The sequence below is a fragment of the Solea senegalensis genome, linkage group LG21 (assembly GCF_019176455.1).
Source record: "Solea senegalensis isolate Sse05_10M linkage group LG21, IFAPA_SoseM_1, whole genome shotgun sequence".
Taxonomy (NCBI): Eukaryota; Metazoa; Chordata; class Actinopteri; order Pleuronectiformes; family Soleidae; genus Solea; species Solea senegalensis.
The window spans coordinates 14,292,772-14,311,093 of NC_058040.1; the positions used below are offsets into that span (position 1 = coordinate 14,292,772).

Below are 18,322 nucleotides of genomic sequence, written 5' to 3' on the forward strand. Positions count from 1 at the left end.
GGCCGTAATAAAGAGGCAGAGATGCAGCGCGTATTGTATGTTGTAAGAGCTGCTTAAAGCTGATAAGGCGCTGACAGTGGCTGTGCAGGTGAAAGGCTCAACGCTGCTCCTCAGAAGCACACACTCGGTCTGAGGGTGACCCAGATCACAAGTCATGCCTCTGTCACTTCCTCCCACAATGGACTTTAAATATAGAATGAAAGTATATGCACATCTCAACGAGGTGTAGTGGATTTCTTAAACCTACTGTGTGTTCTTAGCTGTAGAATAACTAGTACACCAGTGAGTTGCTTTTTTGTTTATTACTAATTTGTGAATGTTGGCATTTTAAACAGAAAGGAATAGAAAGCAACACTTAACCCTATATACAGTATTTGTGTGCAAAAATGTAGATTATATTGAGACAGACAGCAAAATGATGAAATGTAAAAGTTGCACATGACACAATCCACAGGTCTCTTCAGGGAACACTGTGTTATCAAGTCAAACCTGGGAGAGAAACATGATATCATCTTTATTTCTGATATTATCCAAACACAAATGTTGGACATCCAGATGGACATTTACCCTCAAGTTATTGTAAACAATTTGTCCTTACGTTACCTCAGGCTGTCGTTGGTAAATATCAATATGTTTACCTTATTTTACGAGGTTAAATATGGGCTGTGAGGTCAAGGAGACTGACAGGGAGAGAGAGAAACTGCTGAATCATTATTTACCAGAGCTGATGTTCCCCTCACTGGGGAAAAGAAAATAGACTTTTACTACGGGTACTGGGTTCCCATGGGTCCTTGAAATATCAAGGCCCTTGAAATTGTTTGAAAATAGAAACGGGTCATTGAAAGTGCTTGAATTTAGTGCAAGAGAGAAGTTCAGTTGATAATGACAAATGTCGAGTCATCATTATTAGCATCGTTGTGGACAATGTCCACTGTCTCTCTCCGCCATTGACGTGAGGTTCCATGCAGAACTATGAGCGAGTAACGTTAAGCAAGAGAGAGCAAAAGATGCAAAGTGATGCCTGGGAAATAAAAAAAAAAAATAAAAGACTGACTTTGACCAAGATCCCAAGGACAATCACTTGTCCAGATGCTGAGGAAATTGGTCCTGGAAAGTCCTTGAAACGTCCTTGAATTTTATGTCGACCAAGGTGTGGAAACCATGGTTATTACTGCATTATGAAGACAAACTAACACGCAGATGGAATCTGACAGAGTCAGCTGCTGCCTGTTTCAGCCTATTTGCCTTACAAATATCACACGCTTTCGCGCTCACATGTTCCATCACATCGGCCGAGGCTTTAAATGTGTGTGTGTTTGTGTTTGTATTCAGGGCCAGAGCATGGGGTGATGAGGACTCTCCTCTGCTGATTCCAGTGCAGATGAACAGTGATGGCAACAGCATCACCACAACAGTGAGTTTTTGTTCCACTGAGTGAAATCTAGGAGGATTCATGAATATATCACCCATATATACAAGCGTATATAAGTGTATATATTCTCCTTACTCCTAACAAACTTCTTTTTAAAACATTCTAAAATCTATTTAAATCAGAACTAGAATTAGACATTTCTGCTGAACACACACAAGCCGCGGGGAACTATGGGGGATTGCGTGCCTTGCTCTGGGACACCCCAGCCCTTACCGAGATTTAAACCAGCAACCCTCTGGTTACAAGCCCAATTCCTTTCCTCTTAGCCTTATATTATTTCCCAAAAACACATATAACACATATAAATGTAATAGCTTTTCAATACAGCTAACTATTGGGCCTCATGCTAAGCTACCAAGACAAACAACTGATATTCTTCTCATCCAAGGATGTACAAGAAATAATGTGTTACTGACTCATGCATACAAGGAGTATCTTTGTATTTGTTTTTTCTTCCTTTCTGGCAGTTTGTTGGATGACATCATAAAGACAGGACAACAACATCAACATCATCAGCAGCAGAAAGAGCAGGAGGTGGAGGAGGAGTTCCTGAGCTCACTGGAGACAATTGTGCTCACTATCTTCCTCTCCATCATTATTATCATGACAGTTTTTGGTAACCTGCTGGTCATGGTGGCGCTCTGCAAGGACAGACAGCTACGGTGAGTCTGTAGGATTTTTTTTAAATAAACCATCAGTGTCAATAACAGTGGACCGTTCTTTCCGAAACATTAAAACTGGTATGTGCGGCACTGGCAGATCTGATTTTGGTGCATTATTTTGCAACATTTAAATGACATCTTGGGCCTATACTTAAACATCAAAACATCTAAATTAAATGCTATATTACACAAATCTAGATTTACTTCAAATAAAAATTTAAAATTAAATAAAAACAGTCTATTTATTATATATTATTCACTCTTAACGCCTTATATAACCTATTGTATTGAAGTTAGGGGTATCACCTGCCAAATAATGCCCTATTACTGAACCTAAAGACATTAACATTTTATGACTTAGTGCACCTGTGCACTTAAAAAATGACCATCTGCCAAAAGTAATCCTGAATCTGTTCGCAACCAGAGAGAGAGTCTATATTAACTTGGAGGAAATTAAATGTTGTTTGAACTTATGTAATGGTCTGTATTCATGGTTCAGGACATGGTTAGGGTCAGTTTCGATTTCACCGCAGTGGGCAGACTTTTGTACCATGTGGTATGGCAGAACTGGAGAACACTCTTTAGCACAGAAGTTCTAAACAAAACAAGACAAGAACTTTGTTTACTTGCTCCAAACGACCAAAGGCGTCGGAGGAAATGGATCTGTTGTTTTGTCTTTGTGTAGAACAGTTCAATATGGCCTTTCCATGACAACGGCAGGTCTATCATGACACCCATGAAGTCATGATAGTAGTATTTTCATGTAATGCCTATAGTGATTCTCATTACCAAACTAGTACCCAGATATTACTTTTGAAATAATGTGGTATTATTGTGTTTTTATCTCCTAATTGTGACACTATTCCCATTGGAAGGTGCATAACAAACAAGATTATAGAATTATTACCAGTATTACTGTTACACACTTCTCACACTGTGTGAGCAGGGAACTAAGCTCATCTCCAGAGATGGAATGGTTGAGGCAACATTCTGCCTACTACAAGCCAGTGACAGTGAGATTTAAATAGACTTTAATTGTCTCCTTTCAGGAAGAAGAAGACCAACTACTTCATCGTGTCGCTGGCTTTTGCTGACCTGCTGGTCGCCGTGGTCGTGATGCCCTTTGCCGCGATTGAGTTGACCACCGGCCAGTGGAGGTACGGAGCCATTTTCTGCCTCATCCGAACGTCGCTCGACGTCCTGTTGACGACAGCGTCCATCCTGCACCTCTGCTGCATTGCGCTTGACAGGTTTGCGTGTTTTTCTCTACGGGGATATGAAATGAAAGGTACATTATGATACATTTTGCTCTCTTTCAGAGATAAACTATCCTCTGTCATTACCTTCATCCGAAAACATAACTGTGATTCAACAATACACTAAGAAAAGTGATATTTAACCTTTCTTTTGCATCTCAGCAGTACAAGTGTCTGAGGAAATGTTCCCAGTTGACCTCAAGCTTCCTAAGAAAAGTCATAAAAAACTACAGGAGACTAAGGGCGATAATAACTATTATTGTATGATGTCAATTGAAGAATTTAAATTAGTTTTAAACCAGTTTTGTTGTGTGCAGTTTCTTGGAATATTGCTTCTAAGATTGTACACTGCTATGTGTGTGTGTGTGTGTTTATTTTCCAGGTATTACGCTATCTGCTGCCAGCCACTGGTTTACAGACACAAAATGACTCCAGTGAGAGTAGCACTAATGCTCAGCAGCTGCTGGCTCATCCCCACATTCATCTCCTTCTTACCCATCATGCAAAGCTGGAACGCCATCGGCATTGAGGACATTGTAAGTTTCTTATATTCCCACTGGTAAAATAAAATAAAAAACTATTTAATGCCATGTTTAAATGGGTTTTTCCACCAGTGGGAATGTGTTTAATTGGCTTACACTCTTAGGTCAAGTGACAATGCACATGGGTTTTTAAACAGTGGGAAGGAAAGACCCCGAGAGAACATGTTTATTTCTTATTTGTCTCCTCTATTTTTGGCAGAGATGTTCATCTTCTGGCTGTTAGTATTATGTCTGCAGCGATACTTAGGACAGCACTTAATATTATTCATATCATCAACTGGATGGTTGATTTAAAGATAGACTGCAGTAAACGATTGAATCAGCAGCTATAAATGCAGCAGTGACACAGCAAGAAGTTTAAAAATAGCAGGTTATTATACAAAGAAACATATTACGACCCCCCATGATGGAAATTTCGAGTATATTTTAACAAATATCCCACTGTTCCTCCCTAAAATGCCTGAAGAGAGAGACGTTCTTTCTGTGGGGGCAAACGCAGCTGAAACCGTTCCAACCGAATATTCCCTGTTTCTAATAACGCTTCCAATCCCAGGAACAATGACATTGGTTATGCAGTCATCACAACACAAGTCCCGTCCCCACGGAGGCTCTGTGGCTGTGAGCAAAGACACCACTTCAACAAGCATTTTCTCCTGGCTTGGATGTGTTTTGGCGTGAGGTAATTTCAGAGCGGCAGGAATTCCAGGGGCAGTTAGGGAGAGATGAATTCATTCAGCCTCACTTAATGGAACTCTCCTTTCTCGCTTCGGCATTTCGCCCGCTTGCATCTGAACAACACAGTCTTTTTAAGCTGGCTTGATGTGATATGTCACAGAAATATTACACAGGAATTGGAGTTGTGCATGCCAGCATGTTTAGGCCAGGTTTTCTAATTTGGTTTATATGTTATGATCGATGGTTTTGTCTTCTTCAGTAACCGTTGCAATCAGTAAGGGAATCTCCAACGTACAATTGTTCTGAGGACGAAAAGAAAGAAAATTAAAAACTTATTTTCACTCCGTGACTGTCACTAGGCCAAAAGAACTGATTGTTAAGACATCGTGACATGTATTAAACATTAGGTTCCAGTGTGTCTGCCTGGTTTGAAGTCACTCCTGGTGGCATTTATAGAGATTTGAAACCGGGGAGTCTCTGAATGTAGAGCTCACATCCACCTACGGCTTTGTCCTCCATGAGAAGTTCAAACCCAACTACTTCACAAGTGAGTGAGTGAGAAAAAATCCAATGTTTCTCTCAGATATAATTAATGTCATCTGCAGGATATTCAGGTGACTGTAGTGACTGTAAATTTTTCTTGTTAGCATAATCCATTTAAAAAAACATAAAAGTGAAAACAATTTTTAGCAGTAATTGGCAAGAGTTTATTAGCAGAAATTGAATGTCTTTTTTTTTTCAAGTGTACATTCACCTTTTGTACTGTATGTGTTTCAGGCAGCCATGTTTCTACAGCAACCTTGATAATCTAGACATAGTGTACTGTACGTTTGACGTTTAGAAAGCTGAAGCTCCTGACCCAAACGTGGATTACGGGCATCCATTCTGGTGTGCAGAGGTCACTGTGGGTCCCTGACGTGTTGGGAAAGAGAGGGTTCCTTACAAACCTGCAGTCTAGCCATCAAATGTCATAGATAACATGGATAATGATGAAATTCAGTTGCACTAAAAACCTGACTATTCTGACTTGTATTGTGTTCATTTTTCGTTTGCTACTACTCTTGCTTATCTTTTCCTGTCCAGATTGAGGAGAGGCGAGCGTTGACGGGAGGCTCCAACGACACAAGCTGCGTGTTTCTGGTGAACCAGCCTTACGCCCTGATCTGCTCCGCTGTGGCCTTCTACGTCCCACTGGCCCTCATGGTCCTGGCCTACCAGCGCATTTACGTCACCGCCATGACCCACGCGCGACAGATCGAGACGCTGCAGCGCGCTGGCTCTGCTCCCGTCACCGGATCGACTCAAGTCGCCACCGTGAGGTCGTCCACTTCCTCAGATCCGTCAGAACACTGCCGTCACAGGACAGCACCGGGTTCCCCTGCCTCAGAGCAGGCCCCCATGGCGAACAGTCGCATGCGCGTCGAGACTAAGGCGGCAAAGACGCTGGCGGTGATAATGGGCTGTTTCTGCCTATGTTGGGCGCCGTTCTTCATCACCAATATCGTGGACCCCTTCATTCACTACTCAGTGCCGTGGCAGCTGTGGACTGCCTGGCTGTGGCTCGGGTACATTAACTCAGGGTTGAACCCCTTCCTGTACGCCTTCCTGAACCGGGCGTTCCGGAGGGCGTTCCTGGTGATCCTCTGCTGTGGGGATGAGCGGTACGCGCGGCAGGGGAGCTGCTCCTACAGACAAACCTACAGACCGTGCTCGGCCGCGTCGGTCAACGGCACGTCTATGGCACTGAGGTAAACACACCCACATTTGCGCCACGTTTCTCCAGCCACTATGTGTACGTTACAGAGAGAGAGGGAAAAAAGAGGAATGAAAGGGGTTTTAAGTTACGATTAAAACGGAATTCCAGATTTTCTATATCTTATCTTCTCCAGCTGTGACACATTCCCCAACTCCTTCCACCACATATCGTTTTTTTTTTTGGGATTTTCAGAGTTGTAAAAACAGCTTCTTAGCCAGTAAAGTGTTTTTGTTGACTACATCCCCTACCCCAAAATAAGTCAGTAAGAGAAAATTCCTTCTTAAAAGCTTTGTTGGGAAAGTGGAGTAGATTATCGCAAAATGTGTTTGAAACGAAATAATTCTGTTCGACATTTTGATACGAAACTGTGAATACACGCGCCATATTTCACTCACTGTGTCGTGGGCCAGGAATGTTGATGTTGTTTTCCCCCAGTGTAGTTCCAAGTTCCTTTTCGACTTTGGCACACTCACTGGTGAAATGAATCTTCTGACTTTGCATGGTTGGCCAGTAGAAACAGTTCTGTGCAATATTACACTCTACAGTCGACTACAACGTATTTATTACTAACAGCAGAACCGTAATCACATCATTTGTCACACTGACGGCACAGCCCTTTCACTGGACTGATGACAGACGTCACTTCTGGGGGGGAAGAGAGTGTGTTTATGTGTGTTGTCCTGCTGTCATCGCTGCTAAACATCCATCAAAGACGGAATCAACCTCTCTCAGCTGCGGAGAGCCAGGCTCATACGTCTCTGTCTCCACCTCCACCTCTCTGTGCCAGTGGGATATTTGCTTTTTCTCTGTATTTAGATGACCTTTGATGCACTGTAGAAGTGTACAATAGAATAGGACAGTAGAAGAGACAAAACACATTGTTTTATTGCACCAATTCAAAAACATTGGCCCAATGAGCTATTGTGTTCCACTTTTGCATTCTCATTTAACATTTAGGAGGGTTTAATGGCAAAAGTGTGTTCATGAAAGTGTATAATTGCTTTAAAATAAATCTAAGATTGTTTTTTGTAGCTTTAGAAGCAAAAACTACATGCATTCTGGTATGTGAAGGTCACCGTAGCCCCCTGACACACTGAAAAGTGAGTGTAGTAGTCCTTTAAATTAAACTTAAATGTCACTAATTCTTCCACACTAGACCTTAAGACATTAATAATTAAAAAAATAGCATTTCTTGTTTTGGTCTCAGCCAGCCTTGTACTCTTTAGCTTGGTTGTAAATCAGTATTAATCACTATTTGAATTATGTTATTAGTTTTAATTTAGGTCATGCGCCTTCCCGTGATATTAGATCTGAAGATACTGTGTCGTCTCGATAAACACATTAATGTTCATTGTCAAAGCAGCTGTGGTTCTCAGGAAGATTTTACCAGGAAAAACACAACAACAAAACATGACGATCTTGAGAATCAGCAGATTCTGTATAATATATGACGTCAGGAATGTTTTGTAGATATGAATCGAGATTTGGACATACCTGCGGTATGTTTTTAAAAAACATCTACATTGTTTTTGAACTTATTTAAAACCTTCAACCAGGAACAGCTGTAGCTGGACAAAAGAAATTAAAATAATATTCAGTTTATTCAGTGAAACTAGTGATGTAATTCTAAAGTCACAATTGTATTTTATCAAGATTATATATGTTTAGTTAGAAAAAAATATTGTACAGACGTCATTAGCGGTATTAGTCTGCTGGTCCACAGCTTTGTGAAATAATGTCAACACCAAGGTTTTACAGATGTCCTGTTTCCCCAAATTATGATTACTTTCCTTGTAAACTTTTCACTTAAGTCAGTTAACCCCTTAACCTACAGTATTTGCTACCCCTGTTAGCCTAAATTGTACATAATGTTTGTTAGCAAACATTAGCAAGTTAAACTGCTAATCTGAGTTAGTTAGATCAGTTTTTCACTTAAAAACATCTGTTATAACTAACTGTGATTTTCAAAAAAATTTTACTTATTGTAGGTTTAAGTGATTAACTCACTTAAACCTACAACATTTGCTCCCCCTGTTAGTCTAAATTGCACATAATGTCAGTTATGTTAGCATATGAAAGTGCTAATCGGAGTAAGTTAGATTAGCATCTGACTTCAGGTTTGCATTTCCATTCATTATTCAGTGTTATTCCTGATTTATAACTTTATTAACTCTGTATTTATTGCTTGTGGGAGGTCTCTCAGTCAAAAACTGACACATTTTCCGAGAAAACACACCTTTCATGTCAGGTTGGGTTTACAGATTTGTATATATAATACATTAAAACATGGAAGTCCAACGCGTTAAGTTTTTTTCCTTCTTTTGTTCCAATGGGCTTTTCTGTTGACGTTAATAGTGGTAATTTAGTTGATGCTTGTGTTTGTACTCTCAGCTCCACTGAGTGCGGAGGATGATGGAGGAGGTGACATGCTTGTGTCTGCACTGTTTCACTTTAACACAACTTCGCCTCCGGACTGAAACAAAGGCTGTCGCGCGCACACACACACTGGTTTTCATGACTTCAGAGGACATTGCATGGACTTACATTCATTTCCTGGAGACTTACTCTGGCTTTATCTTAACCCTGACCCCAAACTTAACCTCAGCCTAACCTTAAAACATGTCTTCATCTTGAAATGTAGTAATTCCCATTATGAATACTTGCTTTTTGTCTCCATAAGGAAGACAAGTCCCCTTAATGTGACTGTGTAAACAACGCAAGTAATACCTGGAACACACACACACACACACACAAACACACGTTGTGTGCAGTGTTCGTAGCACCCTAACCTTAACCATCACGACTAAGTGCCTCAGCCAAACCCTTACCCTAAACCCAGTTCTAACCCTAAAGCCAAGTCTCGACCCCTCAAAAAGCCAGAATGTGAGGACCACCCAAAATGTCCTAACTTTCTAAGAAAAATGTCCTCACTCCATAAGTTTATTGGTCCTCCAAGAAACACACAAAGAACACACAACTCATAGTACAAATTATACATCACAAGCGGAAGCATGTGCGTGAGATTAACAATAAAAAACACTTTCATGTTGTTTTATTATAGCGATTACGTTTCTCATTGTTCTGTGATGCTGCGTGTATATATACACACGTGTGTGGTTGTGTCTGAAGTTTCTGAAGTCACAGTAGTTTCAGATATGCGTGTACACTAGTCTGTATGCATTTCTGGACTTCCTGTCCCTGTGTGTAGGAAACAGAAAGACCAACAGTGTTAATTCCAATCTGATGTCCTGTCTGAGAAAATCTGTTGGACACAAAACAGATTCAGACAATCAGATTACCACTGGCAGGATACTGGAAACTGAAATTACTGGAGGAATCCTGTCAAATTGTTTTGTCAGGGAGCTCCAGGCATTCGGGCCATGTCTGTGGGCAGATGGTGTGTGTGTGTGTGTGTGTGGGAGGGTGTTCTCTCAGTAGTGTGTGGTTTTATTAAGGATACAAACAAGTGTCCTCTGTCTTGAGCGAATGTTTCTTTGTGCATGCGCATGCCAAAAATAAGTCCGTTTGTTAGACTTGGACTGGATAAAAGGCCAAATTGTTTATTAAATTGTAATAATATTAATGTTTTTTATGTATGTTTTTGTATGCCTGGAACTAAATGTCTTATCCTCTACAATACTCACTTTTGATTATTTATATTTCTTTATTTATGACCATGACGGAGAGCACGATCACATGGAGCAGAAGACGCGGTCAATTAGCTGCTCTTTTGTGATTTTTTGCAGAAAAACCCACTCTGCAAGAGTTTTATTGGCTGGTACAACTGTTTGTCCTCTTCTTTGCTACAACTTGAAAGGGTTGAGTCTATCCACACTATAATATTGTATAGTTTTAACTCATGTCTGGCTGTTTATAGGTAACCTTATATTTCTTGAGGGACTTTCACCTGAAAAATATGGACTTAAAGATGATTTTACGGCCCCGAATTGGCCATTGCAATAATTATGTAAAACATAACTGTTGAAAAATCTACCTGATATGTGTACAGATTCCCGAGTTTTTTCCCCAGTTTTATCGTTTTAATCTTAATCCTCTTGATCTCTGACCTTTTGCTGAATATAACATGACAGAAAGATAATTAGTTGTAATCGCCGCATAATTATTAATACATAATTATTAGCAGGTTGTTTAGTTATAAGAATAGGACTCGCTGTGATTTTCTGCTTGGCTCAGTGACAACAATGACAATCCTGAGGCTGTTGTCCTGAGTGGTTCGAACAACAAACACACACACACACACACACACACACAGGAATAAAGAGACAGAGACGTAAGGAGGGACAGAGAGAAAGCAGTGGATAGTAGACACTTGTTTGTGATTAAAGTCATAACAAAGACCGTGTGTTGTGTCCACTGGTACAGATTAGTAGAAAAGTCATCCCAACCATCTGACACAGGTTAAAGATGTTGAGTAAATAGAGTCTCACTGTCCCTCGTGTCCTACAGTCATTAGATGCTGGACAACTTAGTGGAGAGTTGTTTTTTTGTTTTTTTTTTACTAACTAATGGTCAATCCATCTTATAATGTTTCTCAACACAGTCAGAAAGATGTGACTGGAGAGAAAACTAAATATCTACAATTATTTAAAGCTCCTGTGTGTAAATGACGTTGCCAAAACACTGCTAGTGTCTCGGCCTGCCCAGACCTTGTCCACTTTGTCCTGCAGAGCTTTTTAGGGACGACTCTAGGTCCATCATCCAACTTTTCTCTTTCAGCGCTCGTTTCGGTATCTCACTGTCACACACATGTTCGTGTATCTATGCTAGATGGCTCACTAGCTACTAGCATTGATAGCTAGATGCTAGTTAGCAATCTTAGATAGATAGATAGATAGATAGATAGATAGATAGAAAAGGAAACAGCTGCAGCTGCTAGAGCTGCAACTAACGATTGTTTTCATAATCGATTTATCTGTCAATTATTTTCTCGATTAATCGATAAATCGTTTGGTCCATAAAATATCAGAAAATCATAAAAAATGTTGATCGGTGTTTCGTCAAACCTGGAAATGATGACGTTCTCAAATGTCTTGTTTTGTCCACAAACCAAAATGATTGAGTTTTAATGATTCATTTGTTATCCAGAGCAAAGAAATGAAGAAAATATTCATATTTAAGAAGCTTAAACAATCAGAAATCTTGTTTTAATCATGAAAAAAAGCTTCAAACCGATTAATCGATGATCAAAATAGTTGTCGATTAATTTAGTAATCTATTAATAATCGATTCATCGATTAATCGTTTCAGCTCTAGTAGCTGCACCTAATTAAGTGACCAGTGTGTGCTACTTTTCTCTGCAAACCTTTATTAAACAAACAAGGAAATCAAATGAAGTGTGGTACATGGTGAAACATTTGGGCAAAGGCCAAAGGGAAAGTGTCTTGTGGGAAAAATAACAAGCTAAAACTCAAATGTCAAACTCTTCCTGCAGCCGTTAATCATTTTCTGTGTGTTCTGTCCCAGTTTCACCTTCAGCTCCACACTGACTTTAAGTCCTGTTGAATTCCACACATACAGCCGAGCCGCGGGACAATCAGTGTGATTGTGTTGATTGTGGTTCAGCGATCTGGCCATGATGCCAAAGCAAAGTGCAATTGCACATGAATATCTTCATGAATGTGTTGTGTTTTGATTTCCGAGATAAGATCCTTGTAGGGAGATTTTGTCAGTGCATCAGGATTTCTATGTGAAAAGAAAGAAAATGACCGATGAGGGCAAACTGTTTTCCCACTAGGACTTATGAGTAATGCTCTGATGCAAACCTGCGTTGTGGAATCTCACATAAGTATTTTCATTCATTCATTGTCATACTGCTTTATCCTCCAAATGAGGATCACAGTATAAATTATGTTAAATACATTATTTAATTTCAACTTTCCAAGCTTCATTATTCAGATTTCCCTGGAACTAAACTTAGTTTTTAAGCTGCTTTTTAAGCTCTTTAATTTCTAAGACAATAAAAAATTTTTTTCCCCCATTTTACTCTAAAGCAGTGGTTTTCAAACTTTTTTATACCAAGTACCACCAGAGAAAATATAGATTTCTCAAACATCGTTACCACCAATGTTAAAATACAGTGGTGTAAATAAATAGGCCAAGTCAGCTAAAGACTTTTCACAGGACGCAGATTTATTCCCAATAAGATAATTTGCTCTCTCATCATCCTCCTCTTCCTCACATATACTTCACACACACACACACACACACACACACACACACACACACACACTCACACACACACACACAGGTATAGTGACATTAGATTAAGATGTAGCAAGAGATATTGTCGTCATTTTTTTTTATTTATCTACACACATTATTTCTTACAGTGGAAGCTGGCGTACCACTGGCGGTGCACGTACTACAGCTTGAGAACCATGGCTCTATAGGATTAGATGCTCAGAGGCTGACTTTTGCATTAATTGTTGTATTGACACATTATTTAACCTTAATTTTTGACAACTTCCTTTTTTCGTGACACAGTCAGAAATGTTTGATCGTATATCAGCGTCTGTCAGACTCAGATCCTCCTGCTCAGGTTGTGGTGGTTGCAGGTGAGTGAGTGAGTGAGTGAGTGTGAATGAATGAATGAATGAATGAATGAGAAACAGACCACAGAGCATTTATTGATCACAGACTCTTGGATTTTAGATGGACAGACTTGAGAAAGTGTCAACACTCCGGTCTGTGATTCATGACAAGATATGTGTGATATATTGTTGTTTGATTGAAAGATGACATTCTCCAGCTGCTCCTCTATTTCTTCCTTCCCTTTTTTTTTAGTCAGAAGACAGTTTTTTCTTTTTCTATCTGTGGTGTCTTTGATTCTTTTTCAAATATCTCTCTCTCACACACACACACTGGTGTGAGATATTTGTCCTGTTTCTATTAACACGTTTCTTCACATGTCTTCATGTGTAGCCTGCTTTTAGCCACTCTGTCTTATTCAAGATCATTTTTGCAATCAAATGGTTATAATTAAATGGATTTCCAGCAGTGAAACGTCTTAATTACACACAATTTAATGGAAAATCCAAAACCCAGACTGTCTGACTGCTTCCTGTTCCACTTTGAATGGAGGACATCAGCTGCTGTCTCCTCTCAGTTTTTGGATGTAACTCATCTGCAGCTCCAAATGAAACTCATCTCTCTTCCAGTCTCTCCATCCATCTGTGGCTCCACTCTTCCTGTCGCTGACACGCCGTTTCCTTGGCGACAAATTGAACCGTAGGATGGCTCCACCTGGGCCAATCAGCTCCGTGAAATTCAATTAAGGCGGTCTATTTTCTGTGAAGGACAAAGACTTGCTTTCCTTAAAATATGATTTGAGGCACTGTGGGGATCTCACTGATTTGACTCCAGTATGTGACATTTAGGGGCGTTTATTAGCTGAAGTTGACTATAATATGCATAAATATGTATGAGTAAGTGTGTGATTGCTTTAAAATAGGAAAAATATATACATTTTGGTTTTCGCAGCCTTAAACCTGCCTCACACTAGAGGATTGGCCAGATTTCAGTTCCAACGACAATCGTGGGTGCCTTCTGATTTTAGGCTGATTTGAATAGATTATCTGTAGTGTGAGGGATTAACGGATGTGATTCTAACGTCATCAGACGCATCAGAGTCTTCAGTATTAAACATGTTTGATATTTTTAAAACTGAACAGCGATTGGAGCGTCAATAACCAATGAGAGTGAGAGTTGACCGGGAAATGGATGTTGCGAACTTGCGTGACTTGTACAAGCCAAGTTGATTACGTCTTCTCAGACATGACTTCACCCAGTTTTCTTTGTGTTTCTCAGCACAAAACATCGCACACAACTGACAACGCCAACAGCAACTGACACAACTCTTGTCCGTTTATGTTCTGAAGTCACGTTAAATCACACGTGTTTCTGTGAGATCCTAAATCCCTTGAATCTCCTCCGTCTTGACTCAATCGTCAGGTCTGTGTTTTCTCAGGATTAAAAACATAGTGAAAATCGAAGTTACAAAGTTTGCTGTGTATGTGTGGTCTCCCACGTTTTTTTAGGTCAGGTTTTAAGACTTTAGACCACCATCTTGTGCCATCATTCAGAGTGTGATTTTCCATTTTGTAGTGGAAACAATACGCAAATGAAGAAGAATGATGTCCTTTTTGGTATCTGAAGGCCGCCATAGTTCCCTGATGCACTCGGGAAAGTGACCAGTGTACAGGAAGTCAGGTGAAGAGTCAGTCATCATCTAACCGCTTTATCCTCCACCAGAGGGTCGCGGGGGGTGCTGTGCCAATCTCAGCTACATCGGGCGATAGGCGGGGTACACCCTGGACAGTTCGCCAGTCCATCGCAGGGCCACATACAGCTAGAGACAAAAAACCATTCACTCTCACACTCACTCCTATGGTCAATTTAGAGTGTCCAATTTACCTAAACCCCACATTGCATGTTTTTGGACTGTGGGAGGAAGCCGGAGAACCCGGAGAGAACCCACGCACACACGGGGAGAACATGCAAACTCCATGCAGAAAGGCCCTTGTTCCAACCGGGGCTCGAACCCGGGTCTTCTCGCTGCAAGGCGAGAGTGCTAACCACTACACCACCGTGTGGCCCCAGGTGAAGAGTGAGCAGAGTAAATTAGATAAGTTTGTTAAAGACGGAAAAGAAATTGGCGTCTTTTCCAGGGTTCTTGCATTCTCACTAATGCTGAATTAGGCAGAAGCCGACAAAAACCCATGTGCAATACAGAGTAATTTAACCTGGGAGTCAATGCCTATTTAAGCACATTCCCATTTGTCCAAAAATAGTTTAAACCTGGGATTAAACAGGTTTAGGTTGACTATAGGGGGACTGGGGTCACTATTCCTACACACCTTTAAACAAGAGCTAGATTATTTTCTTCATAAACGGCATTTATGATAATGTCCTGACACTTCAAATGTGCTGAATAATTAGCAATAATTAGATAAAGAAGATACGGCCGTATAGTGATGACATGCCACACGGTTCGTGTCTTCAGCTATTACAAAACTGTTACAAAACTGATCTCATTGCTGCTCGTCATCGGGCCTATAGCAGAGAGGATACACGTTTAAGAATATTTGTCACACTCACAATGTGGTGAGCGGCCAAGCGTCGCTCTGAGAAATGAAATAGAGACATTTGTCACAGATAACACTCACATCCATCACAGGTGGCAGGCTGTCAGTTAAAATACGGTTTGCTTGGTTTCCAGCAGCCTTCAAAATAAAAGCAAATGGAGACGAGACGTCAGCCTCTTGATGATATGCATTTTATTTTTAACTTTAACACTTGTCCTTCCTTGTAATGTCACATTTAGATTCAGTATCAAAGAGACTTGGGCTCTCATTTATGTGTTTTTTCTTTTTTTACATAACCTTTAATTATACAGAGACACAGAGTGTCACTTTCAAGAGAGGACAATACAAAAGCACAACACAGAGTGATAGACGGACAAAGTGTCACGTGAATAAACAAATGAAAGGGGCAGCCCGTGGCCAAGTGGAAAGGGAACTTGACCAGAAGGTCGCCGGTTCAAATCCCCACCCGGCCAAAAAAGGGCTGGGGTACCCCTGAGCAAGGTACCCAACCCCCAATGCTCCCCGGGCGCTACTCAGTGCGGCAGCCCACTGCTCCTAATTCTAGGATGGGTCAAAATGCAGAGGAATACTTTCCCTAAAGGGATTAATAAAAACTTTAACTTTGAAAATACTCTGAGCAGGAGCAACTTCCCTAAACATGCCTTCTCCAGTGACTCTAAATGAATCTTAAAATCTGCTGAAGCTTGTTCCGGGTTGACGAGGCAGAGCAGGAAAATGGCTTTTTGCCAAGCGTTAAAAGTGATGAAGTCCAGACAGCGTAACTACTACTACTGAGTAACATGTAACATGCAGCAGGACAGATACAGTATGTGAGCAGCAGGCCTAGGATAGGTTCGTAAATGAAATTGAGCAGAGGCATTCATGAGAAATTACATGACCAAGAAGAGTTTGCAAAGTTGGCAAAGTAAGGGACACGCTGCTGTTGATAAGGACACAAACAGGAGATTGTCATGAGAACATCACTTCTATTTGATTTCACTGAATTGAGTTGATCCTCGGCCAAAGTATCCTGCAGGACTTCACCTCAGATGACTGTCGGCCGGACTGACTGAGAGCTACTGAAACATCATTATTATCAGTGGTGGGCTGTCAGGGCCAGCAGGGCCTTCTCTGCTGGCCCTGACAATATCAAAAAAGTATATTTTTTTATTATTATTATTATCTTTAATAATCAAATTAATGTGTGTCTGAATTCAATTACTTTTTCAGTATGTTATCATTATATTTCCAGAAAGAATATGGTTATTTTTTGTGAAGCTGAGCTGGATTTTCCTGGATGTCATTAAACGCATCATAGCTCCGTGGACCTGCTCTAGTAGTATTGCTGGCCTTTCGTTGAAGCTGCCATTTCCTATTTGGTTATAACTTTGACTGACGTGTGTCGTCAGCCAATCAAAATGTGACATCATAGTGACAGAACGCCCCAGGCCCAGCGACGTGTCTGGCGCTAGCCCCCGCTGTTGTCATCAACGACGTTTGAACCTCTGGCGGGTTTTGAAGTAAGCTATGGCCACTGCATTAACACCACCGATCCATCATGTTTCTGATCTCCTTCGTGTGCACTTTTCACGCCGATCGTTTGGAGAAAAGAAGGAAATTATTTCAAGAGGAAGACCTACACGGAAGAGGTACATCATTTACCGTAGTTGGAGTGTTAATGATAAATTGATAAAATTATTTAGAAGTGGTGAGGACAAAACTGTTGATCATAAATAGTGCCGGGAACTTGTTGTCTATCTGGAATATTTTTGCTCTTTCCTTGCAGCTTCCAGGAGTTTTATTGTTGCCAAAGAACTTCTGCTCTATGCCATTCAGAATTAAAAGATGTTATGTTTCGGCATTTCCGTCACATTAGCCAGCAGCACACGGAAGCCTTGTTTACATATCTGATCAGCCCCGCTATCAGCAGATTACCTCTTCACAGATATTACGGCTTTGGAAGCTATGTTTGGCGTTCCATTGCAACTCCAAAAAGGAGTAAAGTATAATGCTGTATTTGTAAGCGTCTCACGGAGTTGCAGTTTCACACAAAACGCAAGATGCTAGAGATGGTAGTCGCTCGCTTTGCCATCTCTGTTTAGAAACAGAAGGCGGCAGTGACGTGCGTTAGCATTTTGACCGTGACGATGATTAGCATTAGCATGATTGCAGAATAAACATAACTTAAATATCATTAGGTCTGAATTTCCAGGTGCTTATTGATACTTTAGTACTGTACAGACTGTGGGACACACGTTAGCATGTCTTCTGCCACCTATAAACCTTTGAGTTTTTGGATTATCAATCACATTAACGTTACTTTCAGTCCGTTTGTTCCCAGTCTCTGTGAACCCTGCGGTCATAAAGCAGCAGATTGTCTCAAACTGTAATGTACAGTATTTGTATTTGCGTTCCATATGTCAGAACATGTGTTTACAACTTTACAACAGAGCAGTTGAGTTACGGTGGTTGTCAGAGATCTCTGGTCAATCTTTAACTTCCGGTGACTCACATACTTTGCATTTCTCAGTGTGGACGGTCACCGTGTCCAGTGCTGCCTGATAAGGACAAAATAAAGGAGCACAGATATTAAATGTTGAGGGTTAGGGTCAGGGATTTGTTTTTATTGTTCTGATCATGGGATTTTACTTTAAATTCTATCTGCAGATTAGATTTCCCCCAGAGGAGCAGGAGGGAAGATTTAATTCAGTTACGTTGTGGTTTTTGTTTGTTTTTGAGGGAACTGTTCGAATGTTGTGCTCTCACTTAGGTCTTCACCAGCCTCTCCCTGAACACTAGACATTAAATATGGCTTTAGTGCCCCATGTGTGTTTGTGCGTGTTTTATAGATTGTAAAATATACATTTAGATAAATGGTGGGGAAGTAATAGTTCC

General features: G+C 40.6%; 1 protein-coding gene across 1 annotated transcript in view; it reads left to right on the forward strand.

Annotated features, from left to right (window-relative positions):
- si:dkey-247m21.3 (5-hydroxytryptamine receptor 4) overlaps positions 1-18,322 on the forward strand; it is a 44,955-nt gene that overhangs the window by 15,823 nt on the left and 10,810 nt on the right. Inside the window, exons 2-6 of the mRNA XM_044053597.1 lie at positions 1,333-1,414; positions 1,900-2,094; positions 3,144-3,344; positions 3,733-3,886; positions 5,651-6,315. Of these exons, the coding sequence (XP_043909532.1) occupies positions 1,392-1,414; positions 1,900-2,094; positions 3,144-3,344; positions 3,733-3,886; positions 5,651-6,315 (1,238 nt within the window). The 5' untranslated portion in view covers positions 1,333-1,391. The remainder of the gene's footprint in view (positions 1-1,332; positions 1,415-1,899; positions 2,095-3,143; positions 3,345-3,732; positions 3,887-5,650; positions 6,316-18,322) is intronic.